Here is a 14,212-nt window from a genome sequence, read left to right as displayed (position 1 = left end):
CAAAGGCCAGTTTTAAAATTTTACGTTCACCGCGTGGCTGGCCAGTTCTGTTCTGCATTCCATTACAGTGCACTGGAGCTGGCAGAGCCTTACTGACTGAAATGGCTCTCCATAGTCTGCCTGTACTCTGGGACTAGAAAGACATAACCTCTCTTCTTACTTAGGTAACTGACCAAAGGACGATCACATGACCTGTTTTGACTCTACATCTTGGAAGCAAACCAAATGCCTAGTGCTTATTGTCGTGTTGCTTGATGTGTCTGTTGCTTTTATATCAAACTGGATTTTCATTTGTGTGCTACTGCTGTTATGATGATAAGATGTGATGCATGCTAACAGATTGACCCCATTTCCAAAGGAAAAGGCTGCTGCTGCTGGCTTATTCCTTGTTGTTTTATGTTATTGTTTAACCCCTTTTTCAAAACACGGTCCAAAGGTTTGCCAATGCGCTCTCCTCCACAGAGACCACATGGGCAAAAGGGGGGAGCTGAATGCAAAACTAAGTAGCTCGGTGTCAGAGATGGAAGGTAATGTAAACAACAACTCTGTGTGTGAGGTGTGTTATCAGACAGCCTGTAAGATCAAGGTTGAAACTCGTTTAGAGAGGATGTGACTGATTTTACAGGCACAGAGCAGAGTGTCACCCAATATAAACAAAACAACTACAGTTCAAATTGAAATCTCATGTTTTAATTTGTTTTCCCTACAGTGACAGGAATAATATGATCCTTTGATGGATTGAACTAACACCATTAAATGAAATACTGTCTTGTTATTGAACGTTGGTTTTCCCTCTGCTAAACAGGACTGACACTGACTGAAATTTCTTCCTGCTTTATTTAGCATTCCTAGCCTGGTGCTGTAAAACTGTAACTATATAACTAACAAAATATTGCGGTGAAGCAAGATTCTGGCTTTCCCACATGGCCCTCACCCTCTACACACCCTGAAGCCAGAGGATCATCAAGGACCACAAGAGGAAGGACTGGAAGGAGAGGCGTTATCAGGGACCTTTCCAAGTGCTATTGAACACCGGAAAAGCAGTAAAGTTCACAAGAAAGGCTACTTGGGTCCACGCCAGCCATTGTAAGCCTATCCCAGAGCCCTTTTTTTGGGGCCTTAGTTCACATTCCCATCAACTATTTGAGGCCCACAGGAAACTAGGACGTGCTGAGGACATGCCAAGAGGTAAAATAGTCTGCTTGTTGTTTAAGGTAAAGCAAAGTCACTCCAATGTGGTTGAGGTCATCAAAATTGAAACAAGAGAGCTCACGTCAATTACTGTGAGAGGGTCCCAGAAGCATTTGATGATTTTTTACTACTGTAACACAGCAGTGCTATAGATAGACAACGAAGGTTGCCTTGGAGTCACACTGCCCTCACCCACATGGGATAATGACGGGACACAGACCCCTAGGCATCCTCTGCCCTGGAAATCTCTCTTGCTTGTTATTGAAATTATTACTAATTATTATTATTATTAGTATCAAATGATAACACTTTCTTCTGATGTTTTTTGTAATGCTGTATATACTTAAGTGATCAACGAATGATCAAAAGGGAGGATCCATATAGTAGGCTACTTTACATAAGTGACGTGACAGAAGTCAATAACGCTTTGTAAGTTAAAACTCAAAATAACGTTTTCTTGGTTACACGTGGGACTCGAATACCTTTCTCCCGAGCGTAAGCCCAGGGTTTGACCCATCAAACCATCCCATCGTACCTACTTACGCGGACTTTCTGATCTATTATAATACGTCACCTGACTTCCTCCTTTTCTACCTTTCTACAGCCACTAGAGGTTGCTGCCACAGTAAATATGGGTCGTAATTATGTACTGCACTAACGACCTATATTGTTGTTTTTTTCTGGTAAGGACAGTCTCATTTTTAGGGGCTTTCTACCGGTATTTTTGATTGGACAGATGAAGAGACGTGGGATGTGGGAGAGAAATAAAGTGTATGACATGGAGCAAAGGGCCGTGGGCTGGACTAGCGTAACTGATTGTTAGAAATTACTACAAAGGTCATTCTTAGTAAAGACTGTAAAAATTGTTCCTTTTTATTTAAAAACAGAGGGCTCACCAAGAATGGTAGGGGCATACTAAAGGGGTGGAATCAACGACTATACAAACAGGCCACAGCACTGGTGCTGTTTGCTGCATGAGATGAAAACCACTTGGAGGAGGTGAGGGCTCGCCTCTGCAGAAGACACAAACATGGTCTGAGTCTTACTTTTCAAGACACACAAACAATCTTTATTCAAAATATTCAACTAAACTACAAAAATGCATGTTCAGTCAAGAAGCCCCTTTGAACCATGGTACCCAAGGCAGCCACACCCCTGCCCCCCACTCGCTCTGCTACAGGCTTCTGGGTCTGATAACATCACTGGTCATGTACTAGGAACATGTGCCAATCAGTTAGTGGATATTACTGACATTACTGACTGTCATACCACCAGACTTCAGAGCAGCTTCTTCACTAAGACTGTGAGACTCCTCAATAAATCCTCGGCACTGCATTTTTACTGCACTTTTATTTCTATGACTTATTATTTACCCACCCATCTGTCTCCTGCTAGCCTGAATCTGTTCTTAATTAACTTGCCTGGTAAAATAAAAGTATTGGAAAAAAATCAAATACAGTTTTTCTAAATAACGTTTGTTTTGTGAGTAGCATAAAAGGAATTACAACTTAATCTTGTTATACAACCTTGTGCTGTAAAATGACAAATCTACCTTGTACCTCATGCAACTCCAGCTACAAAAGGCTTCATACAGCTTTTTTGACATATGCAGTCGTATTATTATTATTGATGTGTAATATCAAGTTCCTTAAGTTACTCCTTAAGCACTAATTCCAGTGAGGTTCAAGGCCAGACATTTGCCCGTCAGTAGATTATGAGATTTGGGTGTGGTAAAGATTATCACTGCACGGTGCCAGTTCTTCCTGTAGAGACTGAGCAGAGGAACAGAAGAGGTGGGGTTTTCTGTGTGGTCTGGTGCTATAAAAGCCTTTAGTGGAAGTCTGTGTAATACAGCTTGAGAGCAGCTGCTAACCTATGCAACCTGTTCCTATTCTGAGATACATGCCTGGACCACACTACATAAAGGTAGGATCATTTGTACCTGTTTGTTAAAGTCCTTGAAGTCCAGCAGGACAGTAAATGTGGCTAAAATTTAATGAATGTGCCTGTCTGATCGTTTTAACTTAATATTTAAAGATTATAGGTATACGGTTAGGGTGGGTATATTAGTCCTTTATCTGAGAGCATTGATTTTGATTGATGATTAATTAAAATTAAATCAACTCAAATCATTGACCATAGTGGTGCAAGATATTGTACTGAAGTGATGATTTGTATAAATAATTATTCATATTAAAAGGCTGCCAGTGGTTTAAACTTCTCTGCTCTGTAATACATAGAACCACAATTACAATACAAATAATATTTCAGAATCAGAAACAGAAATACTTTCTTTAATACTTAATACTTAATTGTAAGTATTTTTTCTTACTTATAATAAGTGTTGAAGACTTATTATGTGCTGCTGTGTTATGCCTTATTCTCTTCTTTCAGGATATTCAGAAGAATATCAGCTGTTCCACTTCTGCTGCACTGTCCACCACCCTTCCTGCCAGAACCTTCCCTGTGAGTCAGGGTTCACAGTTTAGATGTACAGTATAAGTTAGATGCTGTGTTCATTTTTACATGCTTCAAATAGTCCTTGTAATTAATTTCTAACTGTAATGCTGGCTGCAGGAGCTCCAGCCCCTGATGGCGCACCCACAGTCTGAGCATAACAACTCTCAGGAGGACAGAAAGGAGAAGGACCCCATGCAGCCTGGACGCAAAGCCCTGCAGAGGGCCAGAGCCTGCTTCCTCAAGGGAGTCTCTTACTTCTCCGGAGACATGAAAGTGTTTGGAAAATGGATGGAAAGTAGGTCAACGCTAATTGTTTTCACGTCAAAAAATGCTACCATGACCCACACAAAGGCAGTACACTATATAATAGAAATGACATGATTATAAAATTACAGAATATAAAATTACAAAAGATAATAATAATAATGATACTTTTACCTTTGGGCAAAATATACGGAATCCCTACACCACTCTTCATGGAAAAGCTCTTGAAGTTGGAACAGCTTTTAGTATGTACACCTGCAAAGTGAATGTTGATATGCAGAGTGAGCTGCATATCAACAATCTGTATGTCAGTTACTCCACCCTCAGTTCAATGACACAGTTATTATTTGGAGAGGCAAACAAGAAGAAAAGAATAGAAAGAAGAAAACAACAATTCAAATAATTAGCTAATACTGCATGACCTGTAAGACATGTACAAATGTGTCACTGACAAACTCATGGCAGGAACTTGACACTGCCCTTCAGGCAAACCATGTTTTAGATAGTTTAACAGACCAACAATGAGCAGCATGTTCCCTGTCAAGATATGTTACTTTTCTAAAAAGCAGAATAACTTATGATCCCTTGTTGTCCACATGAGATTTGGCATCTGTGACCTTGGACGATAAAATTGTGACGCATTGTCTCTTTCCAACCTCCAGAACAGTTTTTCCTGCTGCAGTTGCTGGACTGGATTTTGCGTGGAGCAGCTCAGGTGATGTTTGTCAACAACCCTCTAAGTGGCCTCATTATTTTTGCTGGCCTCATCCTGCAGAACTACTGGTGGGCTCTCAACGGCTTTGTGGGCACCCTCTTTGCCACAATTTCTGCCCTTATTCTACAACAGAACAGGTTTGAACAAACTGATGCTAAAGAAAATAACAAATTAAACTGTAATTAGATGTTAAAGCATAGAGAAAGTTGGATTTTACAGTGTGGATACCATACCTCATTGACACTGTGGCTTCATTCACACTTACACTTAATCAAGATCCCCAAAGTATTTTAGAATTAGCTATCAATAACAAGAACAGTAGGCTAACATAACTGAGTGTGTTCAGTGTGTTGACATGAAACACAGCGCAAAAATGTAAACATAACTAGATAATAATTTCCTTGTGGCAGAAGAATGTGAAATGGTTATGTAAGAAAACGTTACACTGTAAACATTCATTCATTCAAATAACTTTACTTCAGAGGTGCAGTAGCTGCAGGGCTATATGGTTACAATGGCATCCTGGTGGGACTGCTGATGGCTGTGTTCTCCAAAGCAGGAGACTGGTACTGGTGGCTCCTGCTACCCAACATCTTCATGTCCATGATGTGGTAAGCAGCTAGATTGACTAAAGGTTGAATAATACCATAGAAGGGTATTTACGATATGTGAGGTAGATGTAAGGAAGTTAATTAACAAAACCATAACATGTAAAATGTCAAAACATTATAAGCTTATTGTAGCATGACCAATGTCATGACGTTCAAGGCTTACTGGTTTCAGTTTTGCATTTCTATTTGAAGACTATTTATTTATAACAATATTATATTAATAATATGAGTAGGAAATGTGCAGAAGCCTCTATGAAGGTGATTGAGATATATGTACACATTTGAATATATATACTTAATAATTGTGTGAGTTAAATGTGGATTAAATCTAATACTGGTGATGTTGTCTCCTTGTCTTTCAGCCCGATTGTGTCCAGTGCTTTGGCATCTATAAACAGCCGCTGGGATTTGCCAGTGTTTACTCTGCCCTTTAACATCCTGGTGTGTCTCCACATGGTCGCCACCGGCCACTACAACCAATACTTCCCCCAAGTCCTCATTCAGCCTCTCTCAGAGACGCCCAACATCACCTGGGCTGAAGTCAGTGTAACCAAGGTCAGTGTCTGCTGACATTTCAACATTATGTAATTTAGACCAGCCAGATTCCTCAGCCTTTTCATTGTCAGAAAATATCACCTGATCTCTGGCTTCTAGCCCAGTACTAACATTATTAAGTAACTTGTTTTCTGCAAGGTAGTGGTTCAAAACTTTCTGTAGGAGAAATATGTATATAATATGTATATCAAGCTAGCTTAAATGGGAGTGACACAGAGAAGGATTGTTAGGTTTAAATAATGCTTTGAATTATGTTTAACCTTTCTGTTTGTACCTCTTTAGCTGTTCATGTCAGTGCCTGTGGGGATAGGCCAGGTCTACGGCTGTGACAACCCTTGGACAGGAGGAATCTTCATTATCTCACTCTTCATCTCCTCCCCTATCACCTGCGCTCATGCCATCCTGGGATCAGCCGCGGGCATGGTTTCTGGTGAGAGGGCCAGACAATACCTCAGCAGGCAGCAGATATAGGAAGGGTGGACAATAGTGACAACTAATGTAAAAGTCATTCTGTCTCACCTCACTGAACAGCACAATTTATGTTTGCTTCCTTGCATGCTTACAGAATTCAAGAAACAAAATCAATATGTTCCAGCTCCAAGATGACACCAAAAATATCAGTTTAAGGTGCAAATTAACCAGGCGATAAACTAAATTTAAAATTCATTTGGCATTTCCTTGATGGCTGTGTTTTTACATTGTGCAGGCCTGGCTCTGGCAGCTCCTTTTGGAAACATTTACGCTGGCCTCTGGGGATACAACTGTGTGTTGGCCTGCATTGCCATCGGCGGAATGTTTTACGCTCTCACCTGGCAGGTGCACCTGCTTGCCATCACATGCGGTGAGTGGACAAACACGAAGATAAAACCACTATCGGGAAATGCATCTAATCCAGACATGATGATCAGGTTACATGTAACAAAGTGCAACAGAGGCAGAGAGTGGCAAGATATTTGTAATCTTTGATCACCGCATGCACGTAAATGTCATCATGTATCTCTCTTCTCCTCCTATGCAGCTTTTTTCTGTGCATACCTCGGCTCAGCCATCAGCAATATCATGTCCAGGGTAATTACACATTTTCTCTAACTTTTCTATTATTTATTATTATTTCTAAGTTACTGACTGGCAATATACTGTATCTTTCATCATTCTTCAGTTTGGTCTTCCAGCCTGCACCTGGCCCTTCTGTCTCTCTGCCCTGACTTTCCTCCTCTTAACAACGGGGACCAATAAGATTTTCAAACTGCCACTGGCCAAAGTCACCTACCCTGAGAAAAACCTGTGCTTCTTCTGGAAGCTGAAGAAGCAGGAAAAAATGGAGAAGGCTGAGAACGAGAAGAAAGACAGCAAAGAGCTGCAGAAAGCCATAGAAGAAGAAGTAATACTAAACGAGAAAGAGCAACTGAGACTAGAGCAAATGAGGCTTGAAAGAATGGAAGAAGCGAGGGTAGCAAGTGAGGCATCAGAGGATGAAAATGACGAGACACACGTCAAAGACCATGCACCTGGGGTAGAACAACAGGGTACTGAAGAGTATGTTTAATACTATATTTCTGCAGAAAGAGAGAGAGATGGATTATGAATTGGCAGAATAGATATCTAATGTTAGAAAGAAAAATTTGAGACTGATCCTAAAAAAAGTACAGGCTCAGTGACCACAAACAATTGAAAAAGGAAGACACAAAGAAACATGGAAACCAAAAGTGGTGGTCACTGGCTGAGACAGAGTTGCAACTATTCCTACAACGTAAAACATTCAGTGAAATAAGGAATATTTACATAAACAAGTTTAACTCTGTAATCTCTTTCAAAATTCCAAAGAGCTTAATGAGACCTTAAAAATACTCATAGGAGAAAGAGACAGGGCATGTGTTGCCCTGGAATTAGTTATTGCTCATATTACCGGTATTGTGTGCTGTCCAAATGTTTAGACAAATTATATTTTGGTGCTTTGTCAACATTTTTTTAAACCTTCGTGCAAATTAAGCCTTTTGAATTTAATTAAACTGAGAAAGAGAGACGATACTCAAGTGGCACTTAAATGTATGAATAATGTAAATAAGTGTATCTGTAAATATTCTTTTTGAGTGTTTGTATATATTACATGTAGCTCTTATTTGTTCTGTAAAACAGAACAGAAATAAATTATTTTCTAATAATCAACCTTGTCCATGTTAGTTGATTCAATATTGTCTGAAAGTACTAAAGTGAAGTTGAACATGAAATAACCTGTGAATTAAGTTATTCTTCTTGCCCGAGAAACACATATTATATCATTTACATAGTTATAAGGCATTTGTCCAAAATGCATACAAGATTAGCAATACAGAGGATGATATGTTCTGCAGACAATATACATTAAACTTGTATTATACACTCACCTAAAGGATTATTAGGAACACCTGTTCAATTTCTCATTAATGCAATTATCTAATCAACCAATCACATGGCAGTTGCTTCAATGCATTTAGGGGTGTGGTCCTGGTCAAGACAATCTCCTGAACTCCAAACTGAATGTCAGAATGGGAAAGAAAGGTGATTTAAGCAATTTTGAACGTGGCAGGGTTGTTGGTGCCAGACGGGCCGGTCTGAGTATTTCACAATCTGCTCAGATACTGGGATTTTCACGCACAACCATTTCTAAGGTTTACAAAGAATGGTGTGAAAAGGGAAAAACATCCAGTATGTAGCAGTCCTGTGGGCGAAAATGCCTTGTTGATGCTAGAGGTCAGAGGAGAATGGGCCGACTGATTCAAGCTGATAGAAGAGCAACTTTGACTGAAATAACCACTCGTTATAACCGAGGAATGCAGCAAAGCATTTGTGAAGCCACAACACGCACAACCTTGAGGCGGATGGGCTACAACAGCAGAAGACCCCACTGGGTACCACTCATCTCCACTACAAATAGGAAAAAGAGGCTACAATGGATGATGCAGTGGATGACACAGTTATTATTTGGAGAGGCAAACAAGAAGAAAAGAATAGAAAGAAGAAAACAACAATTCAAATAATTAGCTAATACTGCATGACCTGTAAGACATGTACAAATGTGTCACTGACAAACTCGTGGCAGGAACTTGACACTGCCCTTCAGGCAAACCATGATTTAGATAGTTTAACAGACCAACAATGAGCAGCATGTTCCCTGTCAAGATATGTTACTTTTCTAAAAAGCAGAATAACTTATGATCCCTTGTTGTCCACATGAGATTTGGCATCTGTGACCTTGGACGATAGAATTGTGACGCACTGTCTCTTTCCAACCTCCAGAACAGTTTTTCCTGCTGCAGTTGCTGGACTGGATTTTGCGTGGAGCAGCTCAGGTGATGTTTGTCAACAACCCTCTAAGTGGCCTCATTATTTTTGCTGGCCTCATCCTGCAGAACTACTGGTGGGCTCTCAACGGCTTTGTGGGCACCCTCTTTGCCACAATTTCTGCCCTTATTCTACAACAGAACAGGTTTGAACAAACTGATGCTAAAGAAAATAACAAATTAAACTGTAATTAGATGTTAAAGCATAGAGAAAGTTGGATTTTACAGTGTGGATACCATACCTCATTGACACTGTGGCTTCATTCACACTTACACTTAATCAAGATCCCCAAAGTATTTTAGAATTAGCTATCAATAACAAGAACAGTAGGCTAACATAACTGAGTGTGTTCAGTGTGTTGACATGAAACACAGCGCAAAAATGTAAACATAACTAGATAATAATTTCCTTGTGGCAGAAGAATGTGAAATGGTTATGTAAGAAAACGTTACACTGTAAACATTCATTCATTCAAATAACTTTACTTCAGAGGTGCAGTAGCTGCAGGGCTATATGGTTACAATGGCATCCTGGTGGGACTGCTGATGGCTGTGTTCTCCAAAGCAGGAGACTGGTACTGGTGGCTCCTGCTACCCAACATCTTCATGTCCATGATGTGGTAAGCAGCTAGATTGACTAAAGGTTGAATAATACCATAGAAGGGTATTTACGATATGTGAGGTAGATGTAAGGAAGTTAATTAACAAAACCATAACATGTAAAATGTCAAAACATTATAAGCTTATTGTAGCATGACCAATGTCATGACGTTCAAGGCTTACTGGTTTCAGTTTTGCATTTCTATTTGAAGACTATTTATTTATAACAATATTATATTAATAATATGAGTAGGAAATGTGCAGAAGCCTCTATGAAGGTGATTGAGATATATGTACACATTTGAATATATATACTTAATAATTGTGTGAGTTAAATGTGGATTAAATCTAATACTGGTGATGTTGTCTCCTTGTCTTTCAGCCCGATTGTGTCCAGTGCTTTGGCATCTATAAACAGCCGCTGGGATTTGCCAGTGTTTACTCTGCCCTTTAACATCCTGGTGTGTCTCCACATGGTCGCCACCGGCCACTACAACCAATACTTCCCCCAAGTCCTCATTCAGCCTCTCTCAGAGACGCCCAACATCACCTGGGCTGAAGTCAGTGTAACCAAGGTCAGTGTCTGCTGACATTTCAACATTATGTAATTTAGACCAGCCAGATTCCTCAGCCTTTTCATTGTCAGAAAATATCACCTGATCTCTGGCTTCTAGCCCAGTACTAACATTATTAAGTAACTTGTTTTCTGCAAGGTAGTGGTTCAAAACTTTCTGTAGGAGAAATATGTATATAATATGTATATCAAGCTAGCTTAAAGGGGAGTGACACAGAGAAGGATTGTTAGGTTTAAATAATGCTTTGAATTATGTTTAACCTTTCTGTTTGTACCTCTTTAGCTGTTCATGTCAGTGCCTGTGGGGATAGGCCAGGTCTACGGCTGTGACAACCCTTGGACAGGAGGAATCTTCATTATCTCACTCTTCATCTCCTCCCCTATCACCTGCGCTCATGCCATCCTGGGATCAGCCGTGGGCATGGTTTCTGGTGAGAGGGCAAGACAATACCTCAGCAGGCAGCAGATATAGGAAGGGTGGACAATAGTGACAACTAATGTAAAAGTCATTCTGTCTCACCTCACTGAACAGCACAATTTATGTTTGCTTCCTTGCATGCTTACAGAATTCAAGAAACAAAATCAATATGTTCCAGCTCCAAGATGACACCAAAAATATCAGTTTAAGGTGCAAATTAACCAGGCGATAAACTAAATTTAAAATTCATTTGGCATTTCCTTGATGGCTGTGTTTTTACATTGTGCAGGCCTGGCTCTGGCAGCTCCTTTTGGAAACATTTACGCTGGCCTCTGGGGATACAACTGTGTGTTGGCCTGCATTGCCATCGGCGGAATGTTTTACGCTCTCACCTGGCAGGTGCACCTGCTTGCCATCACATGCGGTGAGTGGACAAACACGAAGATAAAACCACTATCGGGAAATGCATCTAATCCAGACATGATGATCAGGTTACATGTAACAAAGTGCAACAGTGGCAGAGAATGGCAAGATATTTGTAATCTTTGATCACCGCATGCACGTAAATGTCATCATGTATCTCTCTTCTCCTCCTATGCAGCTTTTTTCTGTGCATACCACGGCTCAGCCATCAGCAATATCATGTCCAGGGTAATTACACATTTTCTCTAACTTTTCTATTATTTATTATTATTTCTAAGTTACTGACTGGCAATATACTGTATCTTTCATCATTCTTCAGTTTGGTCTTCCAGCCTGCACCTGGCCCTTCTGTCTCTCTGCCCTGACTTTCCTCCTCTTAACAACGGGGACCAATAAGATTTTCAAACTGCCACTGGCCAAAGTCACCTACCCTGAGAAAAACCTGTGCTTCTTCTGGAAGCTGAAGAAGCAGGAAAAAATGGAGAAGGCTGAGAACGAGAAGAAAGACAGCAAAGAGCTGCAGAAAGCCATAGAAGAAGAAGTAATACTAAACGAGAAAGAGCAACTGAGACTAGAGCAAATGAGGCTTGAAAGAATGGAAGAAGCGAGGGTAGCAAGTGAGGCATCAGAGGATGAAAATGACGAGACACACGTCAAAGACCATGCACCTGGGGTAGAACAACAGGGTACTGAAGAGTATGTTTAATACTATATTTCTGCAGAAAGAGAGAGAGATGGATTATGAATTGGCAGAATAGATATCTACTGTCAGAAAGAAAAATTTGAGACTGATCCTAAAAAAAGTACAGGCTCAGTGACCACAAACAATTGAAAAAGGAAGACACAAAGAAACATGGAAACCAAAAGTGGTGGTCACTGGCTGAGACAGAGTTGCAACTATTCCTACAACGTAAAACATTCAGTGAATAATAAACAAGTTTAACTCTGTAATCTCTTTCAAAATTCCAAAGAGCTTAATGAGACCTTAAAAAATACTCATAGGAGAAAGAGACAGGGCATGTGTTGCCCTGGAATTAGTTATTGCTCATATTACCGGTATTGTGTGCTGTCCAAATGTTTAGACAAATTATATTTTGGTGCTTTGTCAACATTTTTTTAAACCTTCGTGCAAATTATTTAAATTTAATTAAACTGAGAAAGAGAGACGATACTCAAGTGGCACTTAAATGTATGAATAATGTAAATAAGTGTATCTGTAAATATTCTTTTTGAGTGTTTGTATATATTACATGTAGCTCTTATTTGTTCTGTAAAACAGAACAGAAATAAATTATTTTCTAATAATCAACCTTGTCCATGTTAGTTGATTCAGTATTGTCTGAAAGTACTAAAGTGAAGTTGAACATGAAATAACCTGTGAATTAAGTTATTCTTCTTGCCCGAGAAACACATATTATATCATTTACATAGTTATAAGGCATTTGTCCAAAATGCATACAAGATTAGCAATACAGAGGATGATATGTTCTGCAGACAATATACATTAAACTTGTATTATATATTGCTTTTATTATAGTTATATTTATAGTTATAGTGTAATTGAGAGGCTCATTGAGAGCACACCCTAATTGCAGCACCAACAAATTGTATAACAAATAGGCCGACATGAGGGAAAACATCAATTCAAAGAAAAAAACACATGCATTGACACTTCTCTAAGTCAGGCAAAAGAGATTTAAATTTATCCAAAGGGATTAGCTTGCCTAATTTTACAATCTTCAACTGATTGTTCCACTTCTGTGGAGCATTGTATTTGTATTTAATAGAGAAACCTCGAGTTTCGTAATCTCTTACATAACTTTAGTTACGTAACTAACCTACTTATTTTAACCCTGATGATGATATTTTCCTGAACCTAACCCAGTAGTTTTGTTGCCTAAACCTACCCAAACTGCGACTGTTTCACACAAAGATTATGGGTTTTACGTTATTCCTGAGTTTTAAATCGAACCAAGCATTGCATATTTATTCTTGCTAACTTTACAGAGGAGCCCTTAACGTGCACAAACTACACTAAAGGTAAAAGAGTACAGTCTGTGGTCTTGACTAAGGTTCATTATGTGACCAGTTGGTAGTGAGAATGTGTTGGCAGAGCCTGTTTTTGGCATATACCATTATATTTTAGAAAGAACAAATGGTCAAAGCCAATATTCTAAAATCAAATCCAGTAAAACTGCAAAACGCTGAAAATTATTTAAAAAAAATAAAATACACTTATCTTACTATGACAGTGTATTCTTTGTATTGCTTTGTCTTAAGCTAGTAAGAAGCCTTCATCCACTACAGTAAGTACTGATTGGTTTGCAACAACTTGTTTGATGTTAAAGAACCATTTATCACCAGATAGGTTTAGATGGCTTTTAAAAGGAGATTAGTCATATGAATTCGGGCTGAGGCTACAAATGTGGGGAGCGCAATCGTCTGAGGAGCACATCCAGACTTGACTGCATAAGGGGATCCCTGGTGTTTTCTGTTCCCCACAAGTGGTGGCACAACGACTGGGTTTGAATTAATAAGATAGGTTAGCGTTGTAGATGATATTAGAGGGTACTGTAGGGTTGGAGAAGTTCAGTTTTGGGTTAGCTCTGCCCTGCCTTGTTATTGTGACCATAGTTTCAGCTAATCAAATAAATGCCAGCCTGCAATGTGATAGTATATGTTGATTTTCCTTATTTAAACCTGTTGGTGACTGCCACCTTTTTCAAGGAAAAAAGCCTAAAATAACATACCTAAAATAAATCAGTAATAACTCCTCAACCATTTGGCCTAGATGCATAATTCTCATTTGAAAGGTCAGAAGCTAAGGAATATAAATCCATTGTAAATTCACATATTTAAAAAAAAAAAAGAGATATTTTTGTCCTCGCTTGGTAAAAAAGCTATATCTTTAATGCAATAAACCATCAAAACCATCATCAAATAGATTATAATGCAACTGAATGTTTTAATACACCTGGAATGCAATTGTTTTTAAATATACCAGGCGAATGTCTATATTTTGGCAACATTCACTGTTTAAATGTTGACTTTTATTGGGAGTAATCTTTAAAACACTATACT

The 14,212-nt window shown here is 39.2% G+C and overlaps 2 protein-coding genes across 2 annotated transcripts; both read left to right on the top strand.

The window, feature by feature from the left end:
- Positions 1–2,999: 2,999 nt before the first annotated feature.
- LOC119891907 (urea transporter 2-like) lies at positions 3,000–7,962 on the top strand. The gene is made up of 10 exons (XM_038703892.1): positions 3,000–3,117; positions 3,586–3,657; positions 3,769–3,946; positions 4,578–4,767; positions 5,113–5,241; positions 5,604–5,796; positions 6,079–6,226; positions 6,503–6,637; positions 6,815–6,864; positions 6,956–7,962. Exons 1-10 carry the CDS (start codon positions 3,067–3,069, stop codon positions 7,340–7,342), a joined length of 1,533 nt encoding a protein of 510 aa, XP_038559820.1. The 5' UTR covers positions 3,000–3,066; the 3' UTR covers positions 7,343–7,962.
- Positions 7,963–8,673: 711 nt separating this feature from the next.
- On the top strand, positions 8,674–12,108 carry LOC119891909 (urea transporter 2-like). Its single transcript, XM_038703893.1, has 7 exons — positions 8,674–9,262; positions 9,608–9,736; positions 10,099–10,291; positions 10,574–10,721; positions 10,998–11,132; positions 11,310–11,359; positions 11,451–12,108. The coding sequence occupies exons 1-7, from the start codon at positions 9,129–9,131 to the stop codon at positions 11,835–11,837; spliced, it is 1,176 nt and encodes a 391-aa protein (XP_038559821.1). The 5' UTR covers positions 8,674–9,128; the 3' UTR covers positions 11,838–12,108.
- Positions 12,109–14,212: the final 2,104 nt, after the last annotated feature.

This window comes from Micropterus salmoides, unplaced genomic scaffold (genome assembly GCF_014851395.1).
Source record: "Micropterus salmoides isolate LMB-PRFRI ecotype aquatic unplaced genomic scaffold, ASM1485139v1 Ms_hic_scaffold_7, whole genome shotgun sequence".
Taxonomy (NCBI): Eukaryota; Metazoa; Chordata; class Actinopteri; order Centrarchiformes; family Centrarchidae; genus Micropterus; species Micropterus salmoides.
This window is presented reverse-complemented; position numbering and strand designations above follow the sequence as displayed.

Coding starts and splice junctions, on each gene's coding strand:
- LOC119891907 (XM_038703892.1), top strand. CDS start 3,067: ATGCAACCTGTTCCTATTCTGAGATACATGCCTGGACCACACTACATA. Junction 3,118..3,585: donor CTGGACCACACTACATAAAG/GTAGGATCATTT, acceptor CTCTTCTTTCAG/GATATTCAGAAGAATATCAG. Junction 5,242..5,603: donor ATCTTCATGTCCATGATGTG/GTAAGCAGCTAG, acceptor CTTGTCTTTCAG/CCCGATTGTGTCCAGTGCTT.
- LOC119891909 (XM_038703893.1), top strand. CDS start 9,129: ATGTTTGTCAACAACCCTCTAAGTGGCCTCATTATTTTTGCTGGCCTC. Junction 10,292..10,573: donor CTGAAGTCAGTGTAACCAAG/GTCAGTGTCTGC, acceptor GTACCTCTTTAG/CTGTTCATGTCAGTGCCTGT. Junction 10,722..10,997: donor AGCCGTGGGCATGGTTTCTG/GTGAGAGGGCAA, acceptor TACATTGTGCAG/GCCTGGCTCTGGCAGCTCCT.